Below are 17,807 nucleotides of genomic sequence, written 5' to 3'. Positions count from 1 at the left end.
AAAAGCCAATAAATGCTAAGAACTCTACTTCAGATCTCCAGCCATAAAAGAAAAGCCTGTAAGCAGAGCCAGACCAGTAAGTCTCCAGAGAATGCTGCTTACCTACCTTTCCAGACAGATTATCAACTGAAAGATCGACCAATATTTCAGTCCCATTGCTCCCTAAGGTACTGCTGGCCCCCAGCTCCTGCAAAGGTGTGGGCAGAAGTAAAGATGGAGGCCGGAAGGGTTCGCAAACAAAGGCAAGTCCTGATTTTCTTTCTCTTACTGGGAGTGGCTCAGGCAGACTGGGGACCCCGACGCTATTTTGTGATGGAGGAAACTGAGAGCGGTTCTTTTGTGGCTGACCTAGCCAAAGATCTAGGACTAGGAATTGGGGAGTTAGCTGCGCGGAAAGCCCGGGTGGTCTCTGAGGATAACGAAGCACGTTTGCAGCTTGATCTGCAGACCGGGAAGTTGATATTAAATGAAAAATTAGACCGAGAGCAGCTATGCGGCCCCACCGAGCCCTGTATAATGCATTTCCAAGTGTTACTGAAAAAACCAATGGAAGTATTTCGGGCTGAGCTCCTGGTGGGAGATGTAAATGATCATTCTCCTGAGTTTCCTGAAAGAGAAATGATCCTGAAAATCCTAGAGAGTAGCCCTCCTGGTACTGTGTTTCCTCTGAAAAAAGCTCAGGACTTGGACGTGGGCAACAACAACATTCAAAACTACAATATTGGCCCCAATTCTTACTTCCATATTTCCACTCCCAACCCGGGAGATGGCCGGAAATACCCGGAGCTGGTGCTGGACAAAGAGCTGGATCATGAGGAGCAGAGTGAGTTCAGATTAACCCTGACAGCGCTGGATGGCGGCTCTCCACCACGATCTGGCACCACTCAGATTCGTGTCATGGTCCTGGACGTCAATGACAATGCCCCTCAGTTTGAGCAGACACTCTATGAGGTGCAGGTCCCAGAAAATAGCCCTTTAGGTTCCCTAGTTGTCAAGGTCTCTGCTAGGGATTTAGATGCTGGAGCAAATGGACAGATAACATACTCGCTTTTTTATAATTCAGAGGAGATAGGAAAAACTTTTGAGCTAAGCAGCCTTTCAGGAGAAGTTAGACTAATTAAAATGCTAGATTTTGAGACAATATCGTCATACGAACTAGATATAGAGGCATCTGATGGCGGGGGACTTTCTGGAAAATGCTCTGTTTCTATTAAAGTGTTGGATGTTAATGATAACTCCCCAGAACTAACTATTTCATCATTTGCTAGCCCTATTCCTGAAAATTCCCCTGAGACAGAAGTGGCTCTGTTTAGGATTCGGGACCGAGATTCTGGGGAAAATGGAAGGATGGTTTGCTCCATCCAAGATGATGTTCCATTCAAGCTGAAACCTTCAGTTGAGAATTTCTACAGGCTGGTAACAGAAGGAGTGCTGGATAGAGAGACAAGAGCTCAGTATAATATCACTATTACCGTCACCGACTTGGGGACACCAAGGCTGAAAACCGAGCACAGCATACTAATCCTCGTCTCCGACGTCAACGACAACGCCCCTGCCTTCTCGCAGACGTCCTACACGCTGTCGGTGCGCGAGAACAACCAGCCCGCCCTGCACATAGGCGGCGTCAGCGCCACAGACAGAGACTCAGGCAGCAACGCCCAGCTGACCTACTCGCTGCTGCCGCCCCACGACCCGCACCTGCCCCTCGCCTCGCTGGTCTCCATCAACGCCGACAACGGCCAGCTGTTCGCGCTGAGGGCGCTGGACTTCGAGGCCCTGCAGGCGTTCGAGTTCCGCGTGGGCGCCACAGACCGAGGCTCGCCCGCGCTGAGCAGCCAGGCGCTGGTGCGCGTCGTGGTGCTGGACGACAACGACAACTCGCCCTTCGTGCTCTACCCGCTGCAGAACGCCTCTGCGCCCTGCACCGAGCTGGTGCCCAGGGCGGCAGAGCCGGGCTACCTGGTCACCAAGGTGGTGGCGGTGGACGGAGACTCGGGCCAGAACGCCTGGCTGTCGTTCCAGCTGCTCAAGGCCACGGAGCCCGGGCTGTTTGGCGTGTGGGCGCACAATGGCGAGGTGCGCACCGCCAGGCTGCTGAGCGAGCGCGACGCGGCCAGGCACAGGCTGGTGGTGCTGGTCAAGGACAATGGCGAGCCGCCGCTGTCTGCTAGCGTCACGCTGCACGTGCTGCTGGTGGATGGCTTCTCGCAGCCCTACCTGCCGCTGCCGGAAGTGGCGCCCGAGCTCGGGCAGGCCGACTCGCTGACAGTCTACTTGGTCATCGCCCTGGCCTCGGTGTCGTCGCTCTTCCTCTTTTCCGTGCTGGTGTTTGTGGCGGTGAGGCTGTGCAGGAGGAGCAGGGCGGCACCGCTGGGTGTGTGCTCTATGCCTGAGGGCCACTTTCCTGGCCACCTGGTGGATGTCAGTGGCACTGGGACCTTGTCCCAGAGCTACCAGTATGAGGTGTGTCTGAGAAGAGACTCTGAGAGTAATGAGTTCAAATTTTTGAAGCCTATCTTACCCAATATTCTGAGCCAACACTGTGGAAGGAAATCAGAGGATATTCCAACCCTCCAGAATAATTTAGGTATTTGAAATTTCTCTACTGGCTACATTAATTTTGTTTCTTTTGCTTTTCATTTTCCTGTTTGACTCCATAGTGATGTTTAATTCTACTTATTTTTCTTTTTTCTAGTAGTCTTTAGCATTTTTATTCTTTGTTCTGTTGCCCTGTTAGCTGTATAATTATTTTTTCAATTTTTCTATGATAAGTAATTATTTTATATCAGGAAAGTTTGTATTCCTGATTAAATTCTTAGTACTTATTCCCAAAGAATCATATGAGTGTTACCCTGCTCTAATAATCTTAACTCAAATTTTAAAGTTATATTTCTCACTATATTATACTACATTAAAAGTATGATTCCTTTTATTATACTTTATTTTTATATCTGGAAGTCTTTTAGTTTTTATTATTTACACAGTTATAACTTTTCAATTATGCTTTTTCTATTTGGTATGTAATCAATTCATGTTCATTAATGTCCATTTTCTTCCCAAGCTCCCTGTTCGTATTTTTCCTGTCAAATAGGCAGCCATATGTGTCATTTCAAGTTACTTACTTTAATTTCACACTTACAATCATTAGGCTTTCCCTCTCAAATGCATATTAGCTCATAAAATACAATTGTATCACCTATTCTTTCTTATAGAAATTAATGCAGAGAAGACCTATAGACATCTCTAACTGAAGTTGTGATCCTGATAAAATTATTTAATAGTCGTATTTATACACAGATTGACCATTTTAACATGTTCTTATAAGACAAACAGACTCTAGGATCAAGTGATGCATATTTTTGCAGTTGTTCCTTACTAGGGCAGTATTATGGTTCAAATATGAGATGTACCCTAAAAGAACATGTATGAGAAAATGAAAGGAGGTTCAGAGGTGGAATGGTTAGTTTTTGAGAGTTGTATCTTAAATGGTGGATAAATTTACTGATATAGATTAGGTGGGTGGTAACTGTAGGCAGGTAGAGTGTGACTGGAGAAGGTAGGTCACTGTGTCCATGCCTTTGTAGTATATATTGTCCCTGGTGAGCAGAGCTCTTTCTTCTTCCTGGTTGCCATGTCCTGATCTACTTTCCTCCATCATGCCCTTCTACCATGGTGTTCTCATCTTGAGCTATGAAGTCAGCCAGCCATCTATGAACTGAGATCTCTCAAACTGTGAATACAAAAGAAACTTTTCTTCTTCTATACTGTTCTTGTCAGGTTTTTTGGTCACAGTGATGAAAAGACTGACTAAAACAGAAATTGGTACAGAGAAGTGGGGTTGTTGCTGGGACTAACCTGACCATGTGGTCACAAGTCTTTTAATCTGGTTTGTAAGGGGAGGAATTTTGAGAAGGTTAGAGATGCAAGCTGGAGAAGCTTTAGAATGTTTTAAGCAAAGCTTAATGGATGATTCTAGTGGGATCTCAGACGACCAGAATGCTGATAGGACTTCTGGACAGTAAATACTAGATTTACGAGGTTTCAAAGGAGGAAGACTCTATTTGCAACTGGAATAGAGGCCATTCATGTTACATTATGACAACAAAGTTGTCTATATTTTGTCCATGTCTTGAGACTTTCTGTGAGACTGAATTTAAAGGTGATGTCCTAGTTAATCTGGTGGAGGAAATTTCAGGACAGCACAATATTCAGGGGGTGGTAAGGATATTGTTGGTGACTTTTAAACAAATTTGCTGTGATAATCAGGAGCAGAAAGCAGAAAGGAGAGCATTAAGACTTGAAATACTTGAAGTTTGGCCAGAAAAGTGTAAGTAAAACTGAGGTCAAGAAAGTTTTGGTTGTTAAATACATTAGCACACTAACGATATCCTAAGTACTTTACAAAGAGATGATAGGAAAGATGACTGAGGGCTTCTCTGGAATTGGCAAAACCACACCTATCTTAGGTTCAAGGGCGTATAAGTAAAAATTCCTTTAAGAAGAAACCATTGTGGAACCATGCTTGCATTGGGGAGACCCAGGGAGTTGTTTCACTATGCTTGGTCACTCATGCTTTAAGAGGCTGCTACATCCATGATCTGGCTGCTGCTCAGCATGGTGGCATACCTTAGCATCAACCATGTGGTGCTGATTCTGCAGGATTGCAGGATACTGGAATGAGGGGGTCATACAGGATACCACTGGTATTTCAAAGGAATATTTGGGTGGTCAGGCAAAGTGTAGCAGGTCAGAGTCCCTGTTGTTACCTCTGAAAGAGTAGTGCATGAGAATGTGAGAAGGAAGTCAAAGCTGCAGTGGCTTTGATTAAGGGATGCCAGTAATGTGGAACATGTGCTAAGGAAAGCTGCAAGAATTGAGCAGAGACAAGCCAAGAGAGAGGCTGTGTGGGCTGCAATCAGCAAGGCCATAGGAACAGAGCCTTCAGACATAACATCTTGATGCCATATGCCCCAGATGCTGGATGTGGAACTTCAGAACTTATTTGCCCAGCTGGATTTCAGTCTTGCTTTGGACCCATCCCTTTTTTCTATGCCCTTATTTCTCCTTTGTGGAATAGAAATATTTACTCTGTGCCATTATACATTGGATAAATGTAACTTGCTTTTGATTTTTACAGGGGTTCATGCTGAGGGTTTTCCTTGAGATTCAGAGGGGACTGAGACTTGGACTTTTTAGGTAATGCTGGAACTATTAAGACTAAGGGGACCTTACAAATGTACTAAATATATTTTTCATTGTGAGATTGACACAAGCTTTTAGGGACCAGGGGTGGAATGTTATGGTTTAGGTTTGGGATATTCCCCAAATGCTCACATGTGAAACAAAGCAAGAAGGTTCAGAGGTGAAATGGTTAGATTATGAGAGTTGTAACCTAATCAGTCAATTAATCCACTGGATTCATTGGGTGGTAGCTGTAGGCAGGTCGGATATGACTGGAGGAAATAGGTCACTAGGGGCATGCCTTTGAGGTATATATTTTGTCCCTGGTGAGCAGAACTCTCTCTCTGCTTCCTTGTTGCCATGTCCTGATCCACTTTTGTCAAACAAACCCTTTTGCTATGATGTTCTGACTCACCTTGGGCCCAGAACTATGAAGTTGGCCATCTACAGACTGAAACCTCTAAAACTGTGAGCCACAAATTAACATTCCCTCTTCCATGTTGTTCTTGTGAGGTCTTTTGATCACTGTATTTTTTTTAAAGCTGATTAAAACAGGCAGGGAAATTCTCAGATGAACTCAAATTTCTGGGCATAGAGGAGTTTCTGAGGCTACAACATCCCAGTATTTACTTGCCTTTGGATGATTACATTTTTTTGATTGAAGAGGAATTTGTAAAAAAATACATTGCAGAATGAAAATTGTTAACCAAACAAAATTTTTGAAGGCTATATTGATGAAGGAGTTGAATGATTTGGAGAAAATATTTGGAAAAATGTCCCTCAAACTTATCCATATCCTAATTCCTGGTACCTATGAATATTTCTAATTCCTGGTATCTATGAATATTTTATGTTACATTGCCAAGTAGAATTAATGTGCACATATAATTAAAGTAGATCATCAATTAAATTTAAAATAGCAAGAATATCAGAGATAACCTAGGTGGACATGATTCAACCAGTTGTTAGACGTTAAAAGCAGAGTTGAGTCTTCCATGTTGTACAGAAATTCCACCCAAGCAAAGGAGATTCATCTTCTCTCTTAGTATTTCAACCTACAATTCCTAACTAACTGCCATACAGACTTTAGACTTGTCTAGCCAGCTCCCACTATCACATAATTCACTTATGAAATATCTCTGAATATATATATATATATATATATATATATATATATACACACACACATAAACACACACACACACACACACACACATACACATACACATACTGCTCTGCTTATTCTGTTTCTCTGGTCAAATTTTTTTTTTTTTTTGTACTGGGGATTGAACCCAAGCATGCTCAACCACTGAGCACATCCCCAGCCCTTTATTTATATTTTATTACAGACAGGGTTTCACTGAGTTACTGAGTGCCTTGCTAATTTGGTGAGACTGGTTTGAACTCACAATCCTTCTGCCTCAACCTCCAGGCCACTGGGATTACAGGCATGCACCACCATGCCCAGCTCTGGTCAAATCTTGATTGGTACAGATTTTAGTACCTGGAATGGGGTGTTGCTATAATAAATACCTAAAAATATGAAATTGACTTTTGAATTGGGCAATGAGCAAAGGCTGAAAGAATTTTTAGACGCATGATAGAAAAAGCCTAGATTGCTTTGAGCGGACTGTTAGAAATGTATTAATAACTCTACTAATGAGGATTCAGATAGGGGTAGGAGTATGGTGGGAAAACACATATTGCTTCATATAATATGCAATACATTTTAAGCAGATTTCAGGAAGATGTATGGATGTTAAAAATTACTGCTAGTGAGGGCTCAGAAATGAGGAAAATGTTACTGTAGACTAGAGAAAAGTGAATATATTTATATACTAGCAGGAAAGTTAACTGACTTGTGATCTGAAGTTATGTGGAAAGAAGAACTCATAAACAATGAAATTGTACAGTTAGCTGAGATTTCCCAACAAAATGTTAATAGTGCAGCCTGATTTCTTCTTGCTACTTCTAGTAAAATGTGAAAGGAAAAATATGAGAGGAATTAGACAGGAATATAGATGGAACTATTTAGGAAAGAACTGTGGAAGGAGTCTTTTACCTAATAAAGTGAATCCCTGTGACATACACAGGAGATGCACAAGTTTTTTGTGAATGTTATACCAGTGGGGACCTTGCCAGCTTCAATTCAAAGGGATTAGTATTCCCTCTCTATTTAGAGAGAAACTTGTATGTTTTTCCCCAAACACAGCAAAATAACATTGAGGAGAGATCACTTTACTTGGCTGAAGTCCTAGTTGAAATAATTCACGTTCAGAAATCGAATCTAGGCAATACCCTTCAGCTTTTGAACTAAGAAACATAACAAAAAATAATTAGACTATTTTTTCCATTGCTGGATCAGCAGCCTGGAATTTACTGTAGAAGGTTTACCACAGGCTATAGGCATCCTCTGTGTCATGTGCTGTAAAACATGAATGAGCAGTTCAAGAACTAGAGATATTGATTGATTGATTGATTGATTGATTGATTGATTGATTGATTGATAGTGGTGCTGAAATATTGAATCTAGGGCTTCACACATTGCAGGCACTTACTCTACCACTGGGACATATCCCAAACCAAAAACCATGATTATTTAAATGATTGTAAATGCACAAATGGATAGTTCAGGAAATATTTCAACATTGTTTGGACATTATATTTGACATGAAGCACATGCCTATAATCCTGAATACTCAGAAGACTGAGGCAGAGAATTGGAAGTTCAAGGCCAGCCTGGGTAACTTAATGAAATTCTGTCTCAAATACTCAGAAATGAAAAAAGGGTTGGGGATGCAGCTCAATGGTAGGGCACCTTTAAATTAAGCTCCTGGTACCAAAAAAGTTTTCAACATGAAATTTAAAAAATGAAATTTTTGGACAAGTTCTGTCTCTTTCTGATTATAAAGTTTTTATTTGACAGTAATTAAAACCCTGACCTAATAAATGAATAAACTTTATAATGTGTGGGAAGATCTCGAATGGCAAATTTAATTTCTTAGATATGCTACAATTCCAATTTTGTTTTTTCCTCTGTCAGTTAGTAACATGTTTTTGAAAATGTTTTCATTCTATCTCTAATGTTGAATTTCTTGGCATGGAGTTACCTATAACATCCTGTCAATGTACTTAGGGTCTATAGTGATGCTCCTCTTTCATTCAAGATGTTGGTGATATGTTTTATTCTTCTGTCTGTATCACTATTGATGTGAGAGTACCAATTTTATTAATTTTTTAAAAACAAACCAACCCTTAACTTTATTACTTTGCCTATTAACTTCAGATTTCCATTTCATTGATTTCTACTATTATGTTTTACTTTCTCCTATCTTCTTTGTGTTTAGTTTTTTCTTCTTGTTCTATCTCCTCCAGACGCAAATAAGGGAGTTTAAAGATGTTCCTGAGCATAACTTCTTGAAGGAACTTTTAACTTAACTAGCTTGTCCCCATATATTTCTCCCCAAATTGTCTCTACTGCTTTCAACATCCAGAGTCATGTTTGAAAACAGTATGTTCTTCTACACATTCTGCTTTAAACACAACTTTTAGAATTTTATAGTTGCAGAAAATGTACTAACCAGAAAGATCTCTTTCAAACTTAATACCTCTGTATTAAAGTCTAAATTTTCTTGTTTGCAATCAATGGAAACCCAATTCAAACTAGCTCCAGGGATGGGGGAACAACTTATTGAGATAATATTTGAATATATAGTTCAATTTGAGATATATATGACAATCAAACTGTTTAAAGAGTAAAGCCTTAAAAACAATTAGAAATAGGACTTGAAAAAGTGTGTGCTCTCTCCTGTCTGTTCTTTTCTCTTTTATTCTATCTGCTGGTTTCATTTTCTTTTACTGAAGGCCAGCTTCTTCCACATGGGGAAAAATGCCCTCCTATAATTCAGTTATTTCTATTACTGCTCATGCCTTTTCTAGCCCAAAATTCAAAAATATTGGTGAACTTATATCAGCTCTAAATTTGGACCAGGAAGTGGGAGTCATCAGTGGTGTGTGTGTGTGTGTGTGTTTAGTAATATGACTGTTCTCATTTGTTTCACATGCTTGTAATTGGGGTAGGAGATGGATGCCCTCCACAGAATAAATATAGGCAAATAAATGTCTGTGGATGTCAATATTCATCAATACCAGTCATTTGAAGGCAAGAGAATCAGTTTTCTTTTGTAATTCTTCTATTATTTTGTGTCCACAAAATTTAAAGAAATTTTATTTCACAATTATAACAACAGATTAGCTCAAATCCTTTGAACTGACAGGCATTTGTCTATGAATTGGTATTAGGTAACAATGGTAACTCAATATTGATGCTGAATTTCTGTAAACTTCCTGCAGAGGCAAAGCAGACTACCTGGAGTGCTGGTCATTGATGGGGCTTCCTTATAGAATGGGATCAGAAAGGCCTGTAGCATCTATATCTCTTTCAAATCTCCCATGGTACATTCATTTTACCTTATACACCTGGCTTTTGCGTGTTTTTAGTGGATTTTCTCCTCACACACCTAGCTGTTCCCCCTTAGTAATTTACCAAAGGAAGAAATGAACTAATTAAGTGGATTTGTTGTTTCTGTTTCTGACTGCAGTGATCACTTTTGTCAGATATTATATGATAAAAATGTTATGATATAATAAAAGTGTTATGGTTAAGGGGTGTTTAAAATGTTTGGTGAGTTCTAGCACTTTCAGAATTTGGTCCCATACTTATAGTCTCCATTATTTCTGTTAATGGGCTGAAGAACAGCAAATACCATCTCCTCTAGGTGACTGTCACAAGCCAATTTCAAGATAATATTAATTTGAATACCAAGTCAGAGAAAGAAGTTTACTACTAGTATTTTTAGATTTGGTCTTTCTCTTAATTTTTTCCTAACAACATAGTTGGATTAATCCTAAACTTCTCACACACTAAAATGTGTTAAAATAAATCCAGCCAGGTATAGTGGGGCATACCTATAATCCCAGTGGCTTGGGAGGCTGAGGAAGGAAGATTACAAGTTCAAAGTCAGCCTCAGAACTTAGTAGACCCTAAGCAACTTTGTGAGATGCTGTCTCAAAATAAAAAATCTTTAAAAATGGGCTGGGGGAGCTGATGAAATAGCTCATATTGGAGAGTGCTTGCCTAGCATATGCAAGGGCTGTGGTTCGAATCCCCAGACCCTCACATGAGGGTGGGGGGTGGAGGGGAAAAAAACTTTAAAAAAAAAATGGGCTGGGGCTGGGGCTCGGTGGTTAGGCAGTCCTGGTACCAAAACATAAAAATAAATTAATTAATTAAATAGACCCATGTTTCCAAACATGTTTGTACTACTCCTTTCTTACTTCACAAATACTTTAACTGTAAAGTATAGAATGCAAATCATCTCTAAACCAGTATTACTTTTATCTTTCTTACATTGATCTGAAATATCTTGAACATTTTCCAGTTATCAGAATAATTTTAAAAATTAAACTTTATCATAATACATGAATGGTAATGCCTCAAACAGTATTAGAACTCCACAGTTGCACTCAAAGCATTTGTTTGTTGTGTGTTTGTGTGCATGCCTGTATGTGGGTAAATATGTGGCAGGGGGCTCGGTCCAAGAGTGGCTTAGTAGGAAGTGAAGAGGCACTGTATGCACAGATACAGGTCAGAGTAAAATTGTTTTTCCATAACTTTTTGTTTCTGTTAATGCCTGAATAAATGTAATAAAGTTGGCATTGGCAAAAAATATAGAAGAGATCACCTTTGCAAACTAAAGGAACTTTTCTTTGTGAATTTAATAATCCCAACATTATTGAATCTACAATTTTGGTAACCTTTTGGCCTTGAAGGAGCACCCCAGAAGAGGAAATTATAAAGCAGAAACGGTCACATTTTCCTCAATGAGATCAGGAAAAAGTAAAGTTGACAGTAAGATCAATTAGGGTTGGGATTAAGTTGACATCAGTAAAGCCAATATGTGTAAGTGCAGTGTGGTTCCTGTCTTTATTTAAAAATGTACTCTTTTTGTTAATGGAATTTTGCATTAGCAGGTTTTTAAAGACTATTACATTAAGTGATACTTATCTATGCTACTAAGTTTTTGAGTGATCCCTTAAAATTTGTGTCTGAACCAATTAGAATGAATTTTAAAAAGTAAAAAAAGAAAGAAAATACTCTACTATTTGATAAACTCAAAGACTCCTGAAAATCTATGTCAGAAAATATATCTGCATAGTAAAAAAAATTTTTGTCTTAGACATTTGTCTCAAACTTGTTCTGGTTATTGATTGATTTCAAGATGCAAGTTCAATGGGTCATCTCTGAGGTACTGATGGCAGTCATAGGTGGAATTTAAGTAGGAAAATCTGAAACAGATCCTTTGATATTCTGAATATGGAATAACAGGAGCAATGGTGAAGAATACAAGGGTATGAAACTGAGCTGTTGAGCTAAAGTCTTGCAGACTTGGAATAGAACTGCACCTGTATGACCATGATTTACCGGATGAATTGTTCATCTTTTTCTTCTGTATGACATGTGTAGCAGTGTGAAAAATTTTAGCTATGAGATAGATTCTGTGCACAAATTCTTTGAGAATTTTTGCATCTATTTCATCCATTGATTTTGTTTACCTATTTCATGAGGGATGTGTGTCTACAATTTTTTTTCTTTTAATGCCCTTGTCAAGCTTTAGTTTCAGGAATCTACAGGTCTCATAAAATGAGATGACAATTGTTTACTCTTCCCCTATGATATGAAAGATTTTGTGTCAAGCATTTACTAATTTTTACTTTATGTATTTGATAGAATTTACCACTGAAGCCATCCATGAATAAACTTTATAATGTTTGGAAAGATCTCGAATGGCAAATTTAATTTCTTAGATATGCAATTCCAATTTTGTTTTCTCCTCTGTCAGTTAGTAACATGTTTTTGAAAATGTTTTCATTCTATCTCTAAAGTTGAATTTCTTGGCATGGAGTTACTTATGACTTATCCTGTCAATGTACTTAGGGTCTATAGTGATGCTCCTCTTTCATTAAAGATGTTGGTGATATATTTTCATTCTTTTGTCTGTATCACTATTGATGTGAGAGTACCAATTTTATTAATTTTTTAAAAAACAGGGGCTAGGGATATAGCTCAGTTGGTAGAGGGCTTGCCTCACAAGCACAAGGCCTGGGTTCAATCCCCAATACTGAAAAAAAAAAAACCAACCCTTAACTTTATTACTTTGACTATTAACTTCATATTCCATTTCATTGATTTCTACTATTATGTTTTACTTTCTCTTATCTTCTTTGTGTTAGTTTTTTCTTCTTTTTCTAACTTCTCCAGAAGCTTAGATTGATAACTTTAAGTCCCCTACTTTTCTAATATAAATTAAAATATATAAAAATATAAATGAAAAGTGTCAGTTTCTCTATAGACATTACTTAAGCTGCATTTCATGAATTTTGCTATGTTGTGTTTTCATTACTGTTCAGTTTGAGTTTACTTATCAATTGGTTTTCTTCTTTGACTCAAAGGTCAAGTAGAAGTGTATTACTTAATTTACAAATGTGCAAGAATATTATTTTGGTACCCAAAATAACTCTGTTTTTGTCTGAAAACAAGCTCTGTATGTTTTAAATCCTTTGAAATGTATTGCATTTTTTTTTTTAAATTGGACATGAGTTTTCTTGGTGTGCTTCCCAGGTGTAGAAATGTGTGTTCTGTAATTGTTAGGTATGGGGTTTTACAAATATCAATTAAATTAAGTTGCTTAATATTGTTCTATAATTTTTCTTTATTTTTTTACTACATATTCTATAATTACTAGAAGAGTGTTAATTTTTTTAAATATGTGTTTAAATTTGTCTATTTCTCCTTTCATGTGCCTCATGTATTTTTTTAGATGCACATTTGAGTAGGATTTCTTTATTTTCTGGGTGAATGATAGTCACAATTATGAAATGTTACTTTTAGTCCCTCGTTACTCTGTGTCTGATATTAATATTAATATTAATAGTCATCCCATTCTTGTTATGCTTAGGGTTTCCAGGATATATGTTTCTTCATCATTTACTTTCAGCCTGTCTTTATACTTAAAGCACATATTTTTGTAAATAGCATAGAATTAGATTTTGCTTTCTTATCCAGTGTTGTTATTTTTGCTTTCAAAGTGAAAAAACTCAGCTAGGCACAATGACATGTGCCTGTAATTCCAGCATAGAAGGCTGAGGCAGGAAGATTATGAGTTAAAGCCAGCCTCAGCAGCTTAGTGAGACCCTGTCTCTAAAGAAAATATGAAAAAGGACTGGGGATGTGGCTCAGTGATTAAGTGTCCCTGGGTTCAGTCCCTCTTACCAAAAAATAATTGAGAAGATTATTTGATTCATATGTAATATAATTATTTGTTCTATCTACTTCATTTTTTATTCATATCCTCTGTTTTCATTCATTTTTTCCCCTAATTTCCTGTTTTCTTTTGGCTTCATTGTGTATGTTTTGGTATTTCATTTTATATCCTTGACTTTTTAGTTATGACATTTTCAGGGATATTTCTTCTAAGCATAACAAGACACAGTCATTTCTTATCATGCTCTACCTTAAATTAGCATTATGATACTTCACTTAAAATCTGAAGTGGTTCCAATTTTGTAATGCTCATCTTTATTTCTTTGGCACAGATCAGCACAAGGCATAGAAGAGATATTTGAGAATTCATATGGAGAAAACTTCTTTGTGTAAGCAAATTGGAAAATCTCTCAAAAAGATTTTAATATTTGCACTGTAAAAAGTATTTCAAAATGGAGAGAAATATAATGAGATTAATTAGTGGGGAAAGGACCACAGCCCAATTCCAAATCTAAATATGCACTAGAGAACTCATGCTGGAGAGGAATTACATAAATTCAGTGAATGTGAGAAAGCACTCATTGATGGTTAAGTCACATATGAGATCACATGCTGGGCACAAATCCTATCAATGTAAGGAATATAGGGAATACTTCAAATGCCTCTTGTATCTTAGGTCTTATGTGAAATTTACATTGGGGTAGAATACTATGAGTATGCAAAATGTAAGAACGACTATATTTTTTCTTTATTCATTTCTGTACAACTAGCAATTCATGGTGAAGATAAGCCTTATAAATGTAAAGAATGTGAAGAATTCTTCCATTTTCTTTGATGCCTGTGAAAATTCTCAATGAATCTAAAAATTGTGGGAAAACCTTCATTGCCCTTTATCCTTTAGGGCAATATGTGAGAACTCATATTGGATTTGTATTCTATGAATATAAAACAACAAGAGAAAGTCTTTATATTTCACTTTCCTAATGTACATGTTAGAACTACCATTGGAGAAAAGACAACAATAAAACTAATGTGGGAAAGTCTTCAGTTATTCCTTGAGACTACTATATAAGTGAGAAAACTTGATAAAGAATCCTATACATACAAGAAATGTAAGGCAGTCTACAGTTTCCCTTCCTCCTGTAATAACTATGTGAGCACTGACACTGGAGAAAGGCCTGAAGATTGAAAACAATGTGATGAATCCCTTATTCATTCTTACATTTACAGTGCATTGCCCTTTGAAGGGAAACATGGGAATGGTAAATTTTGGATGTCAATTTGACTAGATTAAGGGATATGTGTAGGGTGCTAATAACCATTCTTTTTCAGTGTATCTGTGAGGGTTTTTCTGGAAGAGATTGATATTTGAATTAGTGGACTGAGTAAGGGAGATCCACACTTACCCAATAATAGCAGGCACCAGCCATTTGCTTGGGGGAACCGATACAAGAAAAAGGCACAGGAAAGGCATTTTCTCTGTCTTCTGAAGTTGAGAAGTCAATATATTCTCCTACCCTGGAAGGTCAGAACTCCAGTTTCTTCAGCCTTTAGAAACCAGGACTTGCCCAAACAGCAACCCACGTTCTCAAGTCTTTGGACTTGGACTGAGCTTTGTCACCAGGGTAGCTGATTTTCCAGCTTGCAGATGCATACTGTGGAACTTCATGGCCTCCATAATTATATGAGCCAATTCCTTTTCTTGCTTCGTCTCTGTCCTCCGCCCTCCATCTTTCTCTCTAATTTATTTCTATATGATTCTCTGGAGAACTGTGATTAATACATTCTTCAGTTGCTCCTCATTCCTCATGTAACACATGAAAATTCTCACTAGAGAGAAATCCTATTATTATAAGGAGTATAGGAAAATCCCAACTTGTATCTTGTTCTCTCAAAGGCATGCAAAAATTCACATTATAGATAAGCCATAGAAATGTAAGAAATGTGATACAGTGTAATTTCTAACACTTTAGAGTGCATGTGAAAACACACACTAAAGAGAAATCATACAAATATAAAATTGTAGATAAGACTTCCAGTCTTTCTCATTGCTTAGCCAGCAAGTGAGAACTCATACTGGGAGGTATGACTAAAGAGTGTGGAAAATCCTTTAATTTTCACTCATACTTTCAAAGGCATGTGAAAACTCACAATGGAATGAAACCCAATAAATATAACCAATGTGGGAAAACCTTTAGGTGGCTTTCATATTTATGCATAAGGAAATTTATTTTGGAAGAGAAATATTTAAAATGAAAGTATAGAATTGTTTTGCCAGTATCTCATTCTTCAAGTGGACCCCTAGCTCATAATTTAACTTTTTTATTAACCTCTTTGGTAATGACCATTGCTCCCAATACCCTTTCAGCTATCACACAACATTTGATATATATTATGGTTCACTCATATAAATGATTGAATGTTCCTATGATGTTCCCTTGGACTTATGGCTAACTTAAAGCCTATTTTAACTTGCAAATAAATGTTTTTGAAATTAGTTTTGTTATTGTTTTTAATTAATTTCCATTATTGTCAATTCATGTGATCATATTATAATTGACTTTGATACTTGTTGGAATTTTTCCTTGCTTACTATGGTGGAATCTGAGTTTTTCCTACCTGATATCTATTCTTCCCTTCTTCCTTGGTAAGAGAACTTGGAATTTTTCAGGTTATCGATATTTGCCATTGAAAGATATGTCTTCAGTATTATCATAGCTAGTGCAGTATACAACTAAATGTTTTAGTCAATTGGTAGTTGATAGATTTTAAAATGTATAGTTATAAACAGGGGAAGTTTCATCTGACAGTCAAGTATCCTTTTGTATTCTGCTATAAGTTGGACGCATTTCACATTGAAAAGAGAGAACTTGCAGTCATAAGAATGAAAGCTAGGGATAATAATTGTTCCTCTGGCTTGTGTTATATGAAGTTTAGAACTGTATTTTCAAGAATCCTCCTTATTGTATATAGGTTAGAGTTGAACCAAAAAGGGACCTCAGATTTGGAATGTAGAAATGAAGAAGAGATATATCTGTGGGACATACTGAATATTTGCAATAGTTAAGACAGTGAAGTCTTGCACAGCTATCAATAAGTAAACTAAAAATCAAATTATTATAATATAATATAATAATTTGAAGGGGAAATACTAATTTTTTGTACTATATACTCATGGCATTTATGGACTTGCTTTAAGCATACACTTTGGTCCATTTTTGCTGATAAATTTCTTATAACTTGGCCACCAGAAAATCCTTCTAACTAGCTCCTTTGGTTTTTTGATCCAACCCATAATTCTGAAAGCATCCTCAGTTTTGCAATAACAAGAGATCACAAAAGTACTATATTTATTTAGCTGATTCATTTATACATTGAACTATCCTTACATAATTCCCTTGTTTATTTCCATTAAATAAAGATGTTAGAGAACAAAATCCTGGCACTAGATGATACGTATCAGACTCATTTTATGAGGTGATGAGTTTTAAATAAATTTATTGAACAAATGTAGTCAATACATATTTTAAAGCTGTGTGTTTATATTAATTTTTCACATTGTTCTGATATTAATGTATATACTTAAAAAGGAAATACATCTTTTGAATTATAATGTAATAAACGTTATTCATTGAAAATATTAATGAAAAATCAACCTAATTATTTAATTAGTGGTTTAAATATATTAAAATTAAGTCCTTGTCAAAACTACTTAAACTAATTATACATTCCTGACTCAGCAGCAAATATTTAACATTATAATTCTTCTTTTGTGACATCTTCTGAGTATATCTTACAAATGATAAAAAGTCAACCAGGAGGCATACAGGGTATTGTTCATTATACCAAAATTTTAATTTTTCTTTTAAAATTATTTAAAATTTATCTTTATATATACTTTAGTGCAATCTTTTTTTTGTGGTGCTGGGGATTGAACCCAGGGCCTTGTGCATGTGAGGCCAGCACCCTACCAAAAGAGCTATATCCCCAGCCCTAGTGCAATCTTAAATTTAACTTTATTTTAAAGTTCTTAGAATTTTAGTTCACTGTTCACATTTGTGTGACAAATATCTGCTATTAATTCTTACCATTAATTCTGCAATTAATTCTTGCTATTAATTCTTATCAGTGTTTAGGTAATGGAGGATAAAAGTCAGCTGTACCAGACCATATTATAAGTGTAAAACATAAGCAATTTGTTGTCTAAAGTCATATATAGGAATTTCATTCATCCAGAAGCAGTCTCACCCATAAGACAGTTCTTACTAGGTAAAAGCATTCATTATTTCACAACATATAAGAA

The 17,807-nt window shown here is 37.0% G+C and overlaps 1 protein-coding gene across 1 annotated transcript in view; it reads left to right on the top strand.

Annotated features, from left to right (window-relative positions):
- Nucleotides 1-17,236, top strand: part of LOC306664313 (uncharacterized protein) — a 39,925-nt gene extending 22,689 nt beyond the window's left edge. Inside the window, exons 2-3 of the mRNA XM_079145146.1 lie at nt 14-2,587; nt 13,837-17,236. Coding sequence (XP_079001272.1) covers nt 14-2,587; nt 13,837-13,853 — 2,591 coding nt within the window. The 3' untranslated portion in view covers nt 13,854-17,236. The remainder of the gene's footprint in view (nt 1-13; nt 2,588-13,836) is intronic.
- Nucleotides 17,237-17,807: the final 571 nt, after the last annotated feature.

The sequence above is a fragment of the Sciurus vulgaris genome (genome assembly GCF_902686455.1).
Source record: "Sciurus vulgaris genome assembly, chromosome: 6".
Taxonomy (NCBI): Eukaryota; Metazoa; Chordata; class Mammalia; order Rodentia; family Sciuridae; genus Sciurus; species Sciurus vulgaris.
This window is presented reverse-complemented; position numbering and strand designations above follow the sequence as displayed.